The 20,000-nt window shown below is 44.4% G+C and overlaps 2 protein-coding genes across 4 annotated transcripts in view; one reads left to right on the plus strand and one right to left on the minus strand.

Moving 5' to 3' along the window:
- The window catches only part of si:ch211-168k14.2 (phospholipase D1), a 29,172-nt gene extending 26,748 nt beyond the window's left edge, over window positions 1–2,424 (plus strand). Inside the window, exons 26-27 of the mRNA XM_012833954.3 lie at window positions 1,166–1,283; window positions 1,749–2,424. Of these exons, the coding sequence (XP_012689408.1) occupies window positions 1,166–1,283; window positions 1,749–1,973 (343 nt within the window). The 3' untranslated portion in view covers window positions 1,974–2,424. The remainder of the gene's footprint in view (window positions 1–1,165; window positions 1,284–1,748) is intronic.
- Window positions 2,425–2,540: 116 nt separating this feature from the next.
- Window positions 2,541–20,000, minus strand: part of nalcn (sodium leak channel, non-selective) — a 113,827-nt gene continuing 96,367 nt past the window's right edge. For 2 of the 3 annotated variants that reach the window (XM_031586720.2, XM_031586705.1), the window contains exons 33-45: window positions 14,940–15,046; window positions 14,744–14,818; window positions 14,169–14,288; window positions 13,962–14,030; window positions 13,536–13,684; window positions 10,130–10,223; window positions 9,538–9,670; window positions 8,118–8,233; window positions 7,165–7,322; window positions 6,689–6,839; window positions 5,052–5,195; window positions 4,462–4,582; window positions 2,541–3,536 (exon numbers count right to left, since the gene is read on the minus strand). In XM_031586720.2, coding sequence (XP_031442580.1) covers window positions 3,394–3,536; window positions 4,462–4,582; window positions 5,052–5,195; window positions 6,689–6,839; window positions 7,165–7,322; window positions 8,118–8,233; window positions 9,538–9,670; window positions 10,130–10,223; window positions 13,536–13,684; window positions 13,962–14,030; window positions 14,169–14,288; window positions 14,744–14,818; window positions 14,940–15,046 — 1,580 coding nt within the window. In that variant the 3' untranslated portion in view covers window positions 2,541–3,393. The remainder of the gene's footprint in view (window positions 3,537–4,461; window positions 4,583–5,051; window positions 5,196–6,688; window positions 6,840–7,164; window positions 7,323–8,117; window positions 8,234–9,537; window positions 9,671–10,129; window positions 10,224–13,535; window positions 13,685–13,961; window positions 14,031–14,168; window positions 14,289–14,743; window positions 14,819–14,939; window positions 15,047–20,000) is intronic. The other variant, XM_012833987.2, reaches the window with a different exon arrangement.

Genomic DNA, 20,000 nt, shown 5'->3' on the forward strand with positions numbered 1-20,000 from the left:
AATAAGTTAAGTAACAGAACCTAAACTAACTCTGCTGGCCCGGGCGCATTATAGTCACATGATAATACAAAACAATATCATTATACTCATGTGTTAGTATGACCTCACTATCTAATCTAGATAACATATTAACATTGTTTATAATGTTAGTGTTGTGTGTAACACGGTGATTATAGCATAACAAGCTAGCTGGTTAGAAATGATAAGATTGCTCTCTTTACAACTTCCACCATGGATAGCTTGCTCATCGATTGTAAACAAGTGACTACGGCTAACATGTTAAAGTAGATAATCTCGATGATGACAATAGCGCCAGCTTGCTTATTTTACCAGATCATAACGGTCTCAATTTTGGACATTTATCTACCTAACGTTAGCTAGGCTAGTTGGTAGTGAACGTTACCTCATCTGTGAAAAGCAAGCTAACATTGGCCAAGTCAACGCCACAATTTACCTTGTATCACTGTCACTGTCACGCGAAATAACAGTCATAAATGGCCCAGAGTTTTCCTAAATGCAATTCCTCAAAACTACCAGATGCCCCACGGGCCGCTCCGTGTTAGAAGGGCTGACGGCACACGTCACTACGGTTGCGTGCCCTGGCGGGTCGTATATGCAAATCCAGGTGCGTTTAATTTAAGAATCCTCATCCTCAATCTGCACAGCTGAGAACACTTCGGCTGTGTAAGAACCCATTTTCAGGTGTTTATTAATAAGGTGGAGATCGTTTCTTACGTTGAATTTCTGAAGTCCGTAGGAACACATTTCAGAAGACATTTCAGAAGACACTTCAGAACATTTTCGAAAAATAGGCACCATGAGTGTGAATACAGATCGCGAGGAGGAGTATAAAATTCAGTCAGTGATTTAACTGTTATAGTTAGTAGGGGAAATTATACGTGTTCTGAGAAGTATGGAAAATAGTTGAAGGTGCCGGCGGTATGAGTGGGAGGACCGGTTGATGATAGACGGGGGTTGGTATTTTGGACCATCCCAACCTCGTCGGCCCACCGGGGATTCCCCCGGTATCCCCGATGGCCAGTCCGCCCCTGCCACTGGGAACACTCTGGCAGATGGAGCAGCACTGCCTGTCAATACTCCTGAGAGGTATGCCATGCTGTGGTCTGACTGACTCCTCTTCCTCCTCTGGTTTTCTTTTGGGCAGGCTGGTGCTGGGGCTACTGGGGGACTACAGTGTGGACATCAGTGATCCGGTCAGCGACCGCTTCTATAAAGAGATATGGATGGTGACGGCAGCCAAGAATGCCAGTGTGTATGACAAGGCAAGTACATTCCAACTCACAAAACACACACACACACACAGACACAGACACAGACACAGACACAGACACAGACACAGACACAGACACAGACACAGACACAGACACAGACACAGACAATCTCCACACTCAGGCACCTGCAGGATATGCTAATCTTAATACGCCCCAATCAAAGCTATGCAGCTATGTATTGTATGCATTTTCAGTTGGCTTTGATTCAATAGTTTGAAGCATTTTCAATTCCTTTTTGTGTTGAAATTGCACTGTCCAAAACTCTCTCCATTTGGAAAATGGGTTGCTAGTGCCCTCTATCACTGCGATGGGTATATAGACACAGCTGCAATGCCTGCTTTTACAGTTGGATTTGAAAAGGCCTGTACTGATTATTGCAATAATACAGTGAAGCAGTCTCCATTAAAACCATACCCTGGTGCCATCCTGTTACTGTGTGATGTGTTACGTGTGCAGGTGTTCAGGTGCCTGCCCACTGACGCGGTGCTGAACTATAAGATCCTGCGGGACTACATGACCCGGCCCTGCCTTGCCAGCGAAGACCCACTCCAGGCCTGCGAGGAGCTCCGGAAGGTCCGTGGCTTCCTGGTGCAGTTCCCTTTCTACTTCCTGTCCGAGGAGAACCTCTTCCCCTCCATCAACTCCAAAGAGGGCATAATGCCCATGGAGCTGTGGACATAGCCTCGCTGGGAAATGTAGTCTTTGATGGTTCAGTAATGTACGTCGCCCACGGCCAAGTTCTCAGACAGAAAGCACGGGGTCTAGCAAGTCTATTTTCAAAGAAGGATTTGGAAACACCTTATGTCTACGTTCAATGCAAATATCCTATAAACCTGGCTATGAAACAGACTAATAATATGGCATTATAGAAATTAAACTACCTCTAATCACATTCTACTCAAATGGTCTGCTCTGCAGTGCTGAAGCCTTACACACCCTAAAGACTTTACAACGGACAGCAGTATATCCCCCGTTCATACAGCCAACATAAGCTACAGATTCTCCGTTTATTCTATATCTATATTTGAAAGCTGTTACAGAAAGAAGCCTTCACCACATGCTGTGTTTGTGATACATCTGTATCTGTACAAAAAGGTGTTCTGTCAAAATAATAAATATTTATTGATCTGTTTTTATTACTCTGTCTGACTAACTGAACTGTGTCAGGTGTATATTGGTTCACTTAAAACTAATTATCCTGCTGCTGCTTTCAGGTTTGAAGCATCAGCGCACGCTTCATTTTACAAAGAAAACAAACAACACATGTGCGTAACCCGTGTTTAAAGCCTCTATAAAGCCTTTATTTAAAATCACAGAATTCTAATAAATTAAGATTTTATATATATGTAGCTTACTTATAAAATATATTTCTTTTCATTACACTTTATATAGGACATTTAACAACCACATATACACATATAATTCCTTTACATTCATGGCATATCCAGTTTTTATCTTCCCATATTAGACATCTGTCTGGATAATATACTGTGTGTGGTATGAAACCCACATGTAAAAAGACACAAGGGACACATTTGGCACAACGAATGAAGACACAAACACAGAGAATAACAGCCTGAAGTGCTGTATGGCTTTCATGTAGACATAATGACTTAATGTATGATGCGTTTCCTGTAGCAGCTCCTTGTGTTATAATCCCATTGCCACTGACCCCATAACTTTCCTGAGGACCTGTCCCATATATCAGCAGCTGAGACCTCCACTGAAGAACGAAGAAATTTGCAGCATGAATTCAACTAAAAGATATCCCCCATTTCCCACCCTAACCTACCCAACCCCTACCCACCCCACCCCACTCCCATCCCTACCAAAAAGACAGAATATTAGTCATAAATGGTCCAGCCTATTGACACAGTGCTTCAAAGCTGCACGGGCTAACGACATTATACAATAGAATGAACTGATACTTTAGTGTGTGTGGACAGCGAGTAAAAGTCATCTCTTTACACACGGCTGGATATGGGCTGGATAAAGGTGGCAGCTTTGATAGCCGACCCCTGACTGGAGGGGTGTCCGTGTCTGTCTGGGAGCTGTCAGTCACCACTGAAGGTGTGGTGCTTTGACGCTCCTCTCCTGTCATTCAGATGTCAATCAGGTCGTCACCGCTCTCGTCGCTCTCCACCGTCAGCTGACGCGTCCACCACTTCTTGACCTCTGACCCCGACGATGCCTCGTCGCTCACGTGGTTCATCTTCAGAGTCATGGACCTCATGCTGGTGCGGCCTACAGGGCAGAGGAATGAAGAGGAGAGGAGAGGGGAGGGGAGACGAATAGAGAGGAGAGACAAGGAGAGGTGATGAGGAGAGAAGGGAAGGTTAGGAGAAGCAGATAAAAGGGTAGAACAAAGGAGCAGAGAGGAAAGGGGTTGAGGAGAGGGAAGCGTAAGGGAGAGGAGGAGAAGATAGGAAAGGAGTTGAGGAGAGAGGGGCGTGAGGGAGAGGAGGAGAGGAGAGAGGATGGATGGAATAGGATAAAGAGCTCAGCAGGAGGTGAGGAGGCAAGTGGCTTGTGGGAGTACAGGTCAAAAATAGATCAGTTCTCCTTTGGTTTCAGCTAATTCTCTATTTTAAGTTAACAAACTTCATTTGCTCTTCTATTCCAAATTATTCTCCATTCTAACTCTGGTATATCAGATACTGCACTCTAGTGCAATATATCTGATATAACACCAACATAGAAAAATCCAGTTGATTCAGCACCTGTCTTTGTAGGATCATCATTCGTCTTCTTGCAATTCCTTTGTTTTATACCGGGAATTCAATTGGGATATAGAATGTCTCCTTTACCCTCTTTCTTAATCTTAGCCTGAGTATATTGTTCTCTACTAAAACTACATGCAAAACCAACAGACTCCAACTACTTAAAGACTGCTTATATGGGTGCTGACTCTCATTATGAAAGTGAAACAAAATGATTTTGCTCAGCTCTCATATGCTTACAAGGTATGTTAAAACAGATATATACATTTAAGCATGTAGCGATATATTACTTCTCTATGATTCTGTATTACTGCAGAAACATTTGACGTTCAGGCTTTCTAGTTCTTGTTCAGGTTCGAGTTCTGGTTCTAGTTCTCGTTCAGGTTTTGGTTCTAGTTCTCGTTCTGGTTTAGGTTCTGGTTTGGTCTTAGTTGAAACCCGGAGCTCACCAGCAGACAGTCGCCACTGTCCCAGCTTCCTCTGGGGCCGGCTCAGGTCGGACGAGTCCTGCCGGTATCCGCTGCGGTCCGACAATGTGGGGCTGAGAAGCTGCGACAGTCCGCTGTTCTGCTGCACCAAACAGATCGCAGAGGAACGTGGGGAACCCAGAACACACGCCACAGAACACACACAGAATAGGATTACATTAGTATTATATACACAACACTCAAGTCGACATCCTGAAAATCAAAACCTGTTGCCCATATCAAATGACACAATCCACAGAAATGAACAGGAACACAAACCACAGAAAAGGATTACATTAGTATTAAATACACAACACTCAGGTCGAACAGGAACACAAACACAAACCACAGAACATAATAAGAAGACAGTGTACTAAAATGCAATTTATGGGATTACAAGCTTTGCAGTTATAATGCTGGCTTTCATAATGCCACATACTAATAAAGCTTTCTTCTGTGTGTGCCTGATCTTCAGTGCTGCTGTAAGCTGAGCAAACAGGACTGTGCTGCGGGTGTTTTGTCTTGGGATGACAGTGAGTACAGTGTGAGAGTTGGAAGAAGCCTGGCCGTACCTCTGGCTGGGAGGGGTTGTCTTGGCTGTTGGTGTTGACCTCCTCACTGGGCAGCGTGGTCTCGATGCTCGGGGGGTAGAACTGATGGAGGTGCTGCTGGCCGTCTCGCAGGCTGTCAATGATGCTGCACGACTGCTGCTGTTTCTGTGGGGAGAGGGCAAGCGCAACCACGCCAACGTGAAACCACTAAACTGCAAAGCATGTATTTGTGTTCAGTCTGATGGCGCTGATGTATAAGGTACTTTGTAATAGTCTGTGCTGTTATATTGTATGTTTCGAGCTTGTGAGGGAGGCTAGGAGCTCCTAGCAAATAATTGTTGAAACTTCCGTTATATTTAAGATTATAGTATATGCCTTGAGGAAAAATTATATGGTACATCATGGCCCGTTTGAGAAACTATACGGTTCATGAGTTGTTTGTGTGTATAAAGGGTAGTTGTATCAGTGTGTAGTGTGTGTAATAGTAGTAGTAGTATTTTGTATATATACAGACATAGAGTATGTGTATAAATGTGTGTGGCATGTATCCTGGTGTGTCCTGTTGTGTGTTGAAAAAAAAAACAACGTATATCACCGGGCTACAGACAGCGTATGTTGTACCCTGCAACCCTAACAAAGCTTACGACTAAAATCTCCATATGTACCAAACCAAACTAATTGCTAAATGGCAGCATAACTAAACATAACTAATGCTAAACCAAACTAAATGCCAAACCAAACTAAATGCTAAATGCCAGCATAGCTAAACACATCTAAAACACATGCAATACCCCCCTAATCAACATAACTGGGCTACAGACAGCGTATGTTGTACCATGAAGGAGTGCGGAAGATCCCGGGTACAGCACACGGCGCGTATTGCGACTGTCACCAGCCAACTAAATACTAAATAAAATCCCCATACACCCAGCCAGGCAGCCTCTCTCTCTCTCTCTCCCTCTCCCTCTCCTTTCTTATCACATTGCTAATGCCTATAATAACCCACTCACTCTGTTCTTTTTCTTTCTCTCCTAATCTAGACTATCTTCGCCATGGGACGCTGCTGTAGTCTCTCCACCCGGTCTACCTGCAGAAACCCTCGACCAATTGCACCCACTGCCACCGCACTGCCGTACACTTACTCTACCTCATACCCTATGCTAGCATTTATATACAATATATATTATTGCCACCATCGACATGTTTCTCTGTTCCTACTCCCCTTACCCCTGTAATAGTAACCCTATCAGCACAGTGTATATCCACTAAACTGGTCTTGTCTGTATCATGTATTTACCACTGGATGTCTGTATATATATTATGTACATCTACCAAATGCAGGCTATGTACAACACCTGTTGTTTCCCTTCCCCTTCTACCACACAACCCTCCCCCCTTCCCCCCTTCCTATCTCCACCCGGCCGACCTCAAGCAGATGGGTTCCCCCTTATGTGCCGTGGTTCTGCTTAAGGTTCCTTCCTGACTAACAGGGAGTTTTTTCTTGCCCGTGTTGCCATTGTGCTTGCACTAAGGGGGTTTCAGGCTCTGGGCTCTGTAAAGCACCTAGAGACAATTGTATTGTTATGGCGCTATATAAATAAAATTGAATTGAATTGAATTGAATTGTTGTCCTGGGTTCCAAAGTGAACTTCACTCACGGCCCGGATGCGTTTCAGGCATTTCTTGAGCCACATGCGGATGGTCTGCTTGGCCACCTCCTCCTCGATGGTGTACTCCAGCTGCTCACGCGCCAACAGCTCCTCCACCTGCAGGCTCTTACGGATGTCCACCGAGCGGTACGACAGCATGCTGATACACACACACACACAGAGACAAATGATGGAGGATCACCACAGAGCCAAGGCAACCCAAAATCTGTTAGGTTTGCTACAGCATCTGTCCATCTGTGCCTCACTGAACTCTGAACTCTCACAGAACATTCTAGAATATCTTATAGAACCATTATCAAGCATTATTGGCAGTACCTGCCCTCGGCATCCATCTCATGACATTCACAAATTCATCCATCATTCCAACCACCTATATATCTATACATCCATTTATCCATCCATCCATCTATCCATTCACCCATCCATCTCATGGTCCACCTCATGGTCTGTTCTGTGTCCCCCACCTGAGCACGTCGTGGAAGGTGACGTCCCCTCCGTTGTGCAGGCGCTCCATCTCATAGCACATGTGCTTGAAGAGCAACTTGTCCTTGTCCAGGTCCACTTCCAGCCTGCCTCTTAGCAGACGCAGTAGGAACTTTACCCGCGACGTGGGAATCAGGCCCTGAGAGAGAGAGAGAGAGAGAGAGAGAGAGAGAGAGAGAGTGAGCGACAGAGAGAGAGAGAGAGAGAGTGAGCGACAGAGAGAGAGAGAGAGAGAGAGAGAGAGTGTGAGAGAGAGAAAGAGAGAGAGAGAAAGGGAGAGTGAAGAATATGTTTTCCAACACATCCAGTTAAAATGAGGTGACTTAATGAAACCTGTAAGAAACACATCCAATGCAGGTACGTATTCCAAAGGGAATCCATCGATGCTTGGTGTATGCACTCAAGATGTTACGGTGTATTTATATATGCTGTATATATCTAGATCTCTGCATTCATCATGTTTTCAACCCTCCTCAGGCACTATGATGACCTTAGTGTTTCAAATATGTCTGAAGTACAAGTAACTCAGCTGTGCTCCCAAATACAACCCTAAACGTTACTGAAGTATATGGCAACGTCTGATCCCTGAACAGTCGTTAACTGGAGGCCTCTATTAATCTGCCTCTCGGCAGGTATGCTTGCCACTCTCTGTCAGAGGCCTAATAACTTCCACCAGTTCCAGAGGTAAGAACATCGATGCACGTGATTCGTTCATTTGCACTAACCCCAATCTCGCATTAACACACACTGTGAATGCTAGATCAATGTAACACGTCAGCCACACACATACGCCCACGCCCACGCCCACACACACACACACACACACACACACACACACACAAAACCAGACACAAGCACACACATACATACACAAACACACACACAGACGCACAAATCAACATTCGCACAACCAACACACACACATGCATCTCACCTCCCGCTTGTCATCCACCATGTTCCAGATGATCTGGAAGTGGCGTAGGTCGTTGTAGCTCAGTAGTTGATCCTCTTCAGTCGAGTAGAAGAGAGAGAAATTCTCCACAATGATAGCTGCGGGAGAAATTCAAGAGAGCCACTCAGGATTTAACGATCCGACAGAACACTGTCTCCTGAACAAACAGCATGGGGATAGATAATAATCATTCCCACTCAGTCCTCCACAACAATAAAGTTGCGGGTGTCGTGTATTTATTCCAACCAGACTGTATTTAACAGGATGCTACAGAATGTGAACCTCCAGGAGATATGCAAGCATGCAAGGTCTCATGCCAGCTAAACTAGCTATGAACTATTCTTATCTATCTCTAGCTTAGGGTACCATCTTATCAGTTGGCAGTTGCTAGGGTGTGTTACAGTAATATGAACTAATTAGCTGCTAAGTTCAACTAACATATTTGTGGATCAAGCAGGGTCCAGCATGAGGGTTTCTCCTTGCTATCATTTCATTGATAGGGAACTCTGCCACTTTCTGCCACTTTCTGCCATTAAACTGAAAGTGTAGAAAATTACTGTTTCTACAGTCATTAGTTCTTCTGGACCGGACTGGAGGAAGAGAAAGGTCAGGTAGAAACAGTCATTTTCTACAGTTTCTTTATAGTTATTGATGTAAACAGACACAGGTCTATCTCTGCAGGGATCCTTTCCATGTTGTCAGACACTTATAATACTGTGACACTCTGAGCCTGTCAGTGTAGAAAATAAGTGGTTTACTGACACAGATGCTTGGCCCATTGGCAGTTTACATTGTTTAGCCATTTTGCAGTTGCCAGTTATAGCATTCTAACTCAATACTGGACCGTTTCAATTGTTTTTGTCCCTAGTAAAACATTTCAGCCAAAAAGATGAGAAAATAGGGCTCAGGCAAAAATAATAACGTTCTCTGTAATCTGGTTCCAATTCCCAGCTGTGTCACATTAAAGTTACTAGGTTGCCAGGGGCTAGATTCGACTTTACCATTTCGCTTCCATTCCCACACGACATCATAACAGTAAAGCAGCCATAAATAAGTGGCTTTCAGTGTGAGTGGGGATGGCATAATTGTTGGGTGCATGGATTGTGCTCCTACACACAAACACAAACTGTGCTCCTACACAGACAAACACACACACAATGACTTCCTGGGTGCTTTTGGTTGGTCCGTCCTCACACTTTAATTCCAGTCTAAGTTTTCCTTCCTGTGTTGAGCTGAAGATCATCATTGGATCACATTGTGAGCACTGAATAATAGCGACCGTGCCCTCACCCCAGAGAGGTGGCTTAGACAAAGCAGGAAGACCACTGTGTTCCCTAATGGCATAACAAGCAGGAAACAGGACGACCGGGGAAATGATCCTCCCAGGCGACAGCCTCCTTACCCACGAGCAGGTTGAGCATGATGTAGGCGATGATGACGTAGAAGGAGCAGAAGTAGATGAGTGCACCAGCGTAGTTACCGCAGTCCGTCTCCCAGTAGCGGTGATTGTCTGGTGTGCAGAACGGAGCCTGCACCTGAGGGGAGACACAAACACATACACACACACACACACACACACACACACACACACACACACACACACACACACACACACACACACACACACACACACACACACACACTGACAGCTCAACAGATGGGACTCTAGAACAGGGCATTCAGCTCTTCAAAACAGAGATGCTGAAGATTAATATTGCATAAAGACAAATTCAAATCACTGCATCATTTTAAAATTCAAATTTAATTTACCTTGTTTATCATTTTAACAGAACTGAGTGTTCTTTTTTTGTTGTTGTTTTTTGTTTTTTTGACAGAGGTTAGAAGTGCAAATATCTTTATATTAAAATTTTTCTAAGGCACTTTCCAAACGGTTTCTGTCTTGCAATGCTGGTCTGCCTTGACCTTTTGAGAGCATATGTGTCTTGAGAGTGCTTCCTGCCTAGGCTGTGCTGCTGTGAAGTGCTCTCTCTTACCATGCAGTCATGCATAATCTTGTTCCAGTCCTCTCCAGTGACAATGCGGAAGAGGACGGTGATGGCCTTGCCTGCCGTGGAGAAGTTTGCATGCCTGCAAGAGAGAGAGAGAGAAAGAGAGAGAGATAGATAGAGAGAGAGAGAGGCAAAAACACCTGCTGTGAGTCACGACCGTAGAGCATCGGAAATTCAAAAAAGAAAAAAGACCAGTGCAAACTGATGTGGCAGGGTGGGATTGAAGACATGTTGGAATCACACCTCTGGGTTTCACCAATTATGAGCCAGGTCTGAGGAGCCCATTATTTTGCCAACACTGTGGGGACCTGTTAGACTGCATGGTGCCATAAATCTCAGTCACATCCGCTGTGGTGACACTCCTTAATCAGCTACCCCTCACACACACGCACACACACACACACACACTTTCTCCTTCTCTCTCACGCACACATATGCACACACACACACACACACACACACACACAAACACTCTCTTTCTCTCTCACGCACACATATGCACCAGGCATGAAAACGGGTCAGGGGTGAAAAAGGTGAGAAGGATATTACCCCCCCCGTAAGAAAAAAATGTAATATTCCATATTTTAAAGCATCAATCTGATGCATTTAGAGATGCTTTTTTTGCCAACCTGGGGAGAGCTGGAGAAACTTAACTTCAGCCATGAGTCCAAAATTATTATGGCCTCCTTACTAAGTATTATGCACTGATGTCACTGGGTCTAACATACAGTATAAGAGGCACAATGTGGTAAGGGCACCACAAATGGCTTAATGCATAGCCCCCACAAGAGATGGTGGACATGCTGTAACTTAACTTGTCTACTCTTCCATCATGATTGACAGCCAATACAATGTTATGTAATTCAGATTTTAATTAGGGCTGTCAATAGATACAAAAAAATTAACTAATTAATCTCACATTTTGAAATGCATTAATCTAAATGAATCGTGATTAAAAGTTTGTTTGACTTCTAAAGACTAAATCTTATAAATTAACGAGTAATCACTTTCAGACAGCGTGTATTTTAGACACTGTTGTTTAATTGTATTTTTTTTTAACACAAAACTACACGCAGAACTGTGTTTTCAAAGAGGCTCAGGCCTATAACTCATACCTATAAAGTGCCAGCCAGGTACAGACTGTGTGCCGCGCAGGGTAGATGTTAAAATGGAAGTAGCCTAGCAGCTGCCAACATAATACGGGCACTATCAGTGCCTAAAGTGGTCAGTTTGCCACTTATCTCCCATCTGTTTGAGACGTCGATGAATTCCTCTGCACAGTCCTCCGCTGTATGTCGCGAATGTTTTTTTTTTTTACTTCCAATGCAAAAGATCTCAATTTCCATACATTGTCAATAAAATGAGCTGTGACACCCAGGTAATTGTCATTTCTGACTGACGTCCAGTTGTCACCAGTAAGGGCGACGCTGGCAGCTTGTTCGAGGAGCTGAATTTTTCGTGCTCTCTCGCCGTCATACAAGGAATATATGCGACGGTAAATCTTAAGAATTGTCCCCTGAAGCAATTCGAATCACCTCAGACAGCCCACCGTCCTCAACTATGTTGATGGGCCGACAGTCACCGGCAACCTAAACTGCGTAAGCGTTGGTAACCTTTTCACGGACTGGTCTAGTTATTTTAGTGAAGTCGTGGAGTGTGGGTTGGCGACCATCTAACCTGGGGACTGCTTCTGTCGGTGCTTTGCATTAAGGTGATTACTTAAAGACGAGCTGCTTCTGTGATAGCTAAATTCAGCTTGACAAATGCTACATACAACTTTAGTTTTGTCGGTTGTTCCGTCATTTTTACTCTTAAACAGAAACTTTCTGCCCAACAATCCCCTCTGCTCCTCTCCATCTTCAACTACCGTCTCGGTCTCTCCTATTCTGACTGCAGGCACGCGGCGGTTTCGTGTCATGTGTCAATGCACATCGGAAGTAAACAAAGTTGCGTTAACTCCCTTAAAATATTTTATCGCATTAATCTCGGCCACATTAATCTCATAGATTAACGCGTTAACTTTGACAGCCCTAATTTTAATACATTTTATTGGCAAAGATAACAATTTACATTACAGTTCGTAATACTCTCAGAACCAGATCATTTTTTCTTCTTTGCCTGAACCACCAGTGTCTTCATGGCCCGCTTTTGCTGTTTTGCCAAGTCTCAGCCTCGCCCCTTTCTCTTCTTCAGCAGGCGTGCTTTCAGCTTCTGATGGTGGTCTGCACTGGTGATGCAAGGCAACTTCGAGTTAATATTTCCATGCACTCGCGCTCCCTTCTGGCACGCGCACCTGTTCGCAATTCACTAAATCTCGCGCTCCCTTCTGGCACGCGCACCTATTCGCAGTTCACTGAAAAACATTTCTCATCGAATCTACACGATTCACGTAGGTCACCTATTTTGGTTTCAAAACGGCGAATTTCTCCGAAAGGTGAGGGATTTTCATGCCTGATGCACACACACACTCTCTTTCTCTATCTCACACACACATATGCACACACACACACACACCCACCCACACACACACACACATACACACAGACACAGACATAGACACAACAGACACAGAATCTCTGTAAAAATACATTGTCAATATATTTGTCCTTTTCATAATATTGACAATGTATTCTTACAGAGATCAGACAATTAATTTTGCAATTTGAGCCGTGCACTGCTTCACCAAAGAATAAAATAATCCAGGCCATCGTGGTACAATATTTGGAAGAGTCATGGTGGAGACTCAAATAATTTGGGTATTGATTTAAATGATTTTCCCCTTCCGATTATCATCCTGATCTTCCTCTCTTTGTGCAAGTATTTCAATATGAATAGGCCCAGAGTCAGTCAGACAGATTACATTGTGAAAACCTGACATTGCTGCAAAACACTGTATAATATTGACTTCCATTCTATTTCCCCAATCATTTTCACACTTGTCTCAAAACCATGTCCACTTTTTTAAAACTCTTCACACAGTGGGCTTTACAGACACCCATCTCAGCATATCAGCTAAGCTTTGGTGCAAAATGCACTACAACCACCAAAACACACACTTCACCCAAGTGACTCATGCTGCCATAACTATAGCATATGCTCTCTCCCATTGAACTACATTATCTCTCAATGTACAATGAACTAAAAAACACAGGCAACTTGAAGCATTGGAAAATGCATATAATGTGTTGTTGTATCCTCTATTTTTGCACAGTTTTGCATTGCAAAAGAAAAGACTATTATTGCCTTTTGGTTTTTTATCAGCCCTACATAACAAATATGACCTATGCGAGAGTGTATGTTCATCGTTTACATGACACACACACACAAACACACACACACACACACACACACACACACACACACACACACACACACACACACACACACACACCTGTTGATGTTCTCTCCATATTTGACCGTGCCAAAGAGCACCACGCCAGCGAAGGCATAGCAGAGCAGCAGGAGGAACATGCCCACGATGATGAAGAAGCTCTTGTACATGCTGACCACCACCGTCAGCAGCAGCATCTTCAGAGTCACCTAGGAGACAGACACAAACACATTCTTATTTACAACGTTTACATCCATATTTAGTATATATACATACATTCACAACTTCTACATCGAGATCCTTTCAGATATTTACATAATGCATTCAAAGTGAACAGACTCTAAGGCTGATAGTCTCCAAAGATAAAATGAGATTATGACCATAACGGCCTCTATTGTTTGTTTTACTGTTACTGGTACTAGTTAACCTACACTATCATCATGACCACTATCATTTAAGTTATGTTTTTAACACAAGCATACTCACATGTTTCCCACAAATAGTGAAGAACCTGAGGACTATCACACATGCGCCCATCATGTAGGTATATTCATTCTGGAGGAAGATAGCATAAGGATCAACAATTAGCATTATGATGCTTTGGTAACATTAACATTTCTCACCATGTCATACAACAACAATGCTAATGTGCAGAAGAGTTTAGAGATCCCAACCACAGTACAAATCACTCACCAGCAATGAGAAGTGGAGGACAATCCATACGCTCCCGATGGAGGTGACCAGCAGGTCGTACCTGTTTCTGCGACTCTGCCAGTAGCCAGCTGGGGTCATGGCTATCAGCTTCATGGTCACCTGCGCCATTTACATAGCAACTGAATTACCTGTGTCGAGGTGCTTACATAACTGTAATACTGCAATGCCATATACTGCCTTGGGATGGACTCCCCCTTAGTTTTGTCAGAGAGGACAGGGACATGTTGCAGGCTATGCCTTAAGTTTGTGTTCTGGTCTTTGTTTGCCGGTGGCATGAGTTTAAAGGGTTGCTTCCTCTCCTGATGTGGGTCCATCCTTACTTTGGATTTTGACCCATACAACACAGCACTCAGCACAACTCACTCCTAACTCTTCTCCTGCACTACCGATAACTGATTTGGACCCTTTTCGTTTAAAGATCAACCTCTTGCTTCCTTCTTTTGATTCGGCCTTGGCATAGGGTCGTTACACTTTATGTGTGTCCTAGTGAATACTGAAAGACATGACTACTGAACCAGTTGTTAAACAAGTAAATGCAAGCGACTGACACTTACCTCTAGCACAAATATTAAGGTGAAGACCACAGACATGGTGGCTAGGGGGAAAGTCACTGGATCATCAACATCCCACTGACAACAACCCACACACACACAGAGAGACAGAGAGAGAAAAAAAGAGTAAGAGAGAGCTTAAATAAAGTGATAAACTGCTTATTAAGTGAGCCTTTGCTGCAGTAGGCGGGGCTCTCACCTTGACGGACAGCAGCACAGACTGGGCCAGGACGAGGACAGCGATGCTCCTCTTGAAAAACGGGTGCTGCGTGATGTCATACATTTTAGCACGGAAGCCGCCATTTTCTACAGTCAGACAAAGACAAAAAGCAAAAATCACCAAATTGCCATCTAGTGTTGTTCCATACCCCTTCAGCTGATCACTGTAGGGTACCACAGAGTGACTGCATACACTCAAGACATATCCAAGAGCCAAACCTGACACTGTGTATAGGACACTGATCTACCAGTCAGAGTAAAGCTACACGGCATTTTTCAGTCACACACAGTAAGGCACAAGTGCTCACACCAGATGATTCAAACTAAAACATGGGCCTGTCATGGGAGTGAAAACAAGAGGTGAAGCAGGCTGACCAGGACACTGCAGGGTACAGCTTCATGGTACACAACTCCCACAACACTGAGGTTCTATTGCTATTCAAGTGCTCTTCCATCTCCTGCGCCCTCAGCACTGACAGGCTAAACTCTGTGAAAGGCTGTGCTGGAATAAGAATCAGCCTCCCGGTGGCTTTAGCAGGGACCTGGAGTGAAGGTCAGCAGGAGCGACTGGCATCCGTCTACGACCATGACTCCATGGAGGAGCCTGGGTAATCACCTCAGGCAGGCAGCACACAACACACACACACACACACACACACACACACACACACACACACAGGTGTGTACAGCTGCATGTTTGGGTGTGTGTGTGTGCGTGGGAGGGGCAGGGTATGTGGGGAGGGGGTGTCTTAAATGTGGAGTCAGCACTGTTAGATTCACAACTGCGGTCTCAAGCACTGATTTCCTTTCCTGCCCCCCCACACCCCACCCCTCCGCCCAGACCAGACTGAGAGGGTAGGGTGCAAAATAAAGAATCATTCTCTTTGTCTTGTCTTGACTTCCTCCCTCTCTCTCTCTCTCTGGCTGCAGAACAGCCACATACTCTCTCGTTACTCTCTCGTCTCGAGACTGACGCTCCACCCCGCGACCGCCACTGCAACCATCCATCACGACGTATCAGGACGACTCTCACAGGGAGGAAGTGCAGGCTAATGATGGTTGATGAAGTCGTCGGCCTCTTTGACAGTCTATTTGTTCATTTCTCAGCCTCCTTCTGGGAGGGGAACATGCACACCACGCTCCCTCCCACACCAGCACACACAGAACATGAAAGACTTGGAAGAAGGCAGAGGAAGAGAGGGAAAGAGTGATATGGAAAAGAAAAGGGGGGATTTTAAATGGACAAAAGAATCAGTGAGCGTGGTGTGCGTGGTAGAGAGAGAGAAAGGGAGAGAGAGAGAGAGTGAGAGAGAGAGAGAGAGAGAGAGGGAGAAAGAGTGAAAGAGAGAGAGTGAGAGAGGAGAGAGAGAGAGAGAGAGAGAGAGAGAGAGAGAGGGAGAATAATACCAAATAGAGACTGAGAAACCCAGTGGAGCAAAAAGCAGAAAAGTGGTTAGAGAAGAAGAATTAACAACCAAATGGTTGGCTCTACCTCAGCATCGGCTCTGCTAGGTTCAGGATGATTTGAAACAGTAGATGGCGTCTTGAGACATTTTTCAACCCATAAAAAGCCCATTTTTATGAAAATTGTAATTTTGTCAACGTTAACACCAGCATTGATGTGATTATATAATATACTTCTTATATAATATATATACTACTTATATAATTCAGTTTACAGCTCATAAACACATTTAAGTGTATACTACCTCCTTAAAAGGCCTTTAACCTGTTAATTCAGAAGGGTATTTTTGACAATTTCCGCCTATATTGCACTGTCCCATTTAAAACTTGAATATCTATGGTTCTAAACATTGCATAATAACCATTCATGGCTTAAATTAAAGAAGACACCTGGCCCATCAAATGCAATCAGTTAAAGTGTTTTATTATGTCATTTTAGTTTACATTTCAGAGCAGCAAAACCAACATTTTTGTCAGAAAAAAACATAAAACGCCTAGTGTTTTTTTTATGTTTCAGTGTAGAACTGGGTTTTGAATGTCATAGGAAACTAACATTTACATTTCCTGATGCAACAACATCTTGACAGTGTGTGTAAAAAATTTGAAGCAGATAGACAAAAGTTTACAAGTGTTACACATCAGTTTCCATATGGTACCTTTAGACGTCTCCAAGTGTCTCATAACCTCTCCAACCTCACCAAATACAACATCCAGTACCTGTCACTGTACATCAAGAATTCATACTTTTTTCTTGCTTTCTGTACTACAGCAAACCATTCTGAATTAATTTCAGTGTAATATATTGTAATTTATTGTGACAACACATATGATGGTCTATAGCCTCTCCAAAATATACCCAAAAACCTATCCAGATCCATATAAAAGTACATCATGTATGTTTCGTGGTTTTGTACCCAAAAGTACATCATGTATGTTTTGTGGAGGTGTGTGGTGGGGTGTGGAGGTGGTGTGGAGGTGTGTGGTGGGGTGTAGGGGTGTGTGGAGGTGGTGTAGTGGTGTGTGGAGGCGTGTGGAGGTGGTGTAGTGGTGTGTGGAGGTGTTGTAGTGGGGTGTGGAGGTGGTGTAGGGGTGTGTGGAGGTGTGTAGTGGTGTGTAGTGGTGTGTGGAGGTGGTGTAGTGGTGTGTGGAGGTGTGTAGTGGTGTGTGGAGGTGGTGTAGTGGTGTGTGGAGGTGGTGTGGAGGCGTGTGGAGGTGGTGTAGTGGGGTGTGGAGGTGGTGTAGTGGTGGTGTGGAGGTGGTGTAGTGGTGTGTGGAGGTGTGTAGTGGTGTAGTGGAGGTGGTGTAGTGGTGTGTGGAGGTGTGTAGTGGAGGTGGTGTAGTGGTGTGTGGAGGTGTGTGGTGGGGTGTGGAGGTGGTGTAGTGGTGTGTGGAGGTGTGTGGTGGGGTGTGGAGGTGGTGTAGTGGTGTGTGGAGGTGTGTAGTGGTGTGTGGAGGTGGTGTAGTGGTGTGTGGAGGTGTTGTAGTGGGGTGTGGAGGTGGTGTAGTGGTGTGTGGAGGTGTGTAGTGGTGTGTGGAGGTGTGTAGTGGTGTGTGGAGGCGTGTGGAGGTGGTGTAGTGGGGTGTGGAGGTGGTGTAGTGGGGTGTGGAGGTGTGTGGAGGTGGTGTAGGGGTGTGTGGAGGTGTGTAGTGGTGTGTGGAGGTGGTGTAGTGGTGTGGGAGGTGGTGTGGGAGGCGTGTGGAGGTGGTGTAGTGGGGTGTGGAGGTGGTGTGTGGTGGGGTGTGGAGGTGGTGTAGTGGTGTGTGGAGGTGTGTAGTGGGGTGTGGAGGTGGTGTAGTGGTGTGTGGAGGTGGTGTAGTGGTGTGTGGAGGCGTGTGGAGGTGTTGTAGTGGGGTGTGTGGAGGTGGTGTAGTGGTGTGTGGAGGTGTGTAGTGGTGTGTGGAGGTGTGTGGAGGTGGTGTAGTGGTGTGTGGAGGTGTGTAGTGGTGTGTGGAGGTGTGTAGTGGTGTGTGGAGGTGGTGTAGTGGGGTGTGGAGGTGGTGTAGTGGTGTGTGGAGGTGGTGTAGTGGGGTGTGGAGGCGTGTGGAGGTGTTGTAGTGGTGTGTGGAGGCGTGTGGAGGTGGTGTAGTGGTGTGTGGAGGTGTGTAGTGGTGTGTGGAGGTGGTGTAGTGGTGTGTGGAGGTGTGTGGTGGTGTAGTGGGGTGTGGGTGTGGAGGGATAAGATGAGATGAGTTCTGTTCTGATGAGATGAGATCTGTTCAGATGAGATGAAATGAGTGGGGAGCGGACAGATGCATCTCCTGCAGGGACATCTCTCTGGAAAAAATAAATCAATTGGCAAATGTTACAAACAACTCAGCAATCCAGCAAAAAAAATAAAGACATTGTAAAACAACCAAACACAATATGCAACTAAAAACAAGAAAGATGCAGACATAGAGAGTACACAACAGGAGAAATATAACATGCCATACATACCAAAATGTATGCTAATAGTATTATGCGTGTGTGAACGAATACATGCAGACATGTATAGTTTACATCAGGACACAACACAGCAAAAATAGCATGTAGCTAACGTTAGCGAACTTGCTAGCAGGCTTGCTAATTTACCAGACAAATACATAGGCAAGCCAATAATTTGGAAACGTACAAAAATGCATACCAATAGTATTATGCATGTGTGAAACCATCCATACAGATATGTATTTACATAGTTTACATTACGAGCACACAACACAGCAAAAATACCATGTAGCTAACTTTAGCGAGCATGCTAGCAGGCTGGCTAATTTGCCAGAAAAATACATAGGCAAGCCAATATTGTGAGAACATACCAAAGTGCATACTAATAGTATTATGCGTGTCTGAAAACATAAATGCAGATATAGATACTTACATGTCATGTCTAGGACACAATCCAGCTGTTCCAATTGTGTCCATGGGCAAACTCCACGTTTTGTGTTGAATGCGCAAAGCCTGTGCTCGGAATGACTTCTCTGGCGCATGGAAAGCGCACCAGAGAACCTTCGGTTACGCGTGGACCAATCACACCGTAATATTATTCAAAGACAGGCAATGGGCATACCATTGTAAACATGAGAATGAGTACTATTGGATAGAATATGTGTCAATCAGTTTGTAGTAACTGGATTGGAGAAACAGGCATTTTGAATGCGGTCATCTGTTACAGGAAGTGGTTGGTTTGTGGGCACTAGACATGAAAATTACGGTAGAACAAGGAATAAAATGTACTGTGGCCAATAAAAACTACACAGTTTCGTAGAAGAGATATATGGCTTTGATTATTCAGGTATGTTTAAAAAAAAAAAAATTTGTCATGGCCACGAGGAGCTCGAGAAGATTGAGATCATATGATATGGGAAATGGAGGCATGTTTTGTGCTGTGATGTGAGTACATAAATAAACCACAATAATATCCTCAGGTAAACTATTCAGTGTCATCATTTAGTTGTTTGGATAGATAACGATTTTTTCATGGCAGATAACAAGACATTTTGGCAAAGATAGCATGTTTAAATGGACGATTAGTTTGAGGAGGCGTCAGGGGGTGGGGCACAGCAGGGGGCACACCACGTTTTTCTTTTGGTCGTTTCT

The sequence above is a fragment of the Clupea harengus genome, chromosome 2, assembly GCF_900700415.2.
Source record: "Clupea harengus chromosome 2, Ch_v2.0.2, whole genome shotgun sequence".
Classification (NCBI taxonomy): domain Eukaryota; kingdom Metazoa; phylum Chordata; class Actinopteri; order Clupeiformes; family Clupeidae; genus Clupea; species Clupea harengus.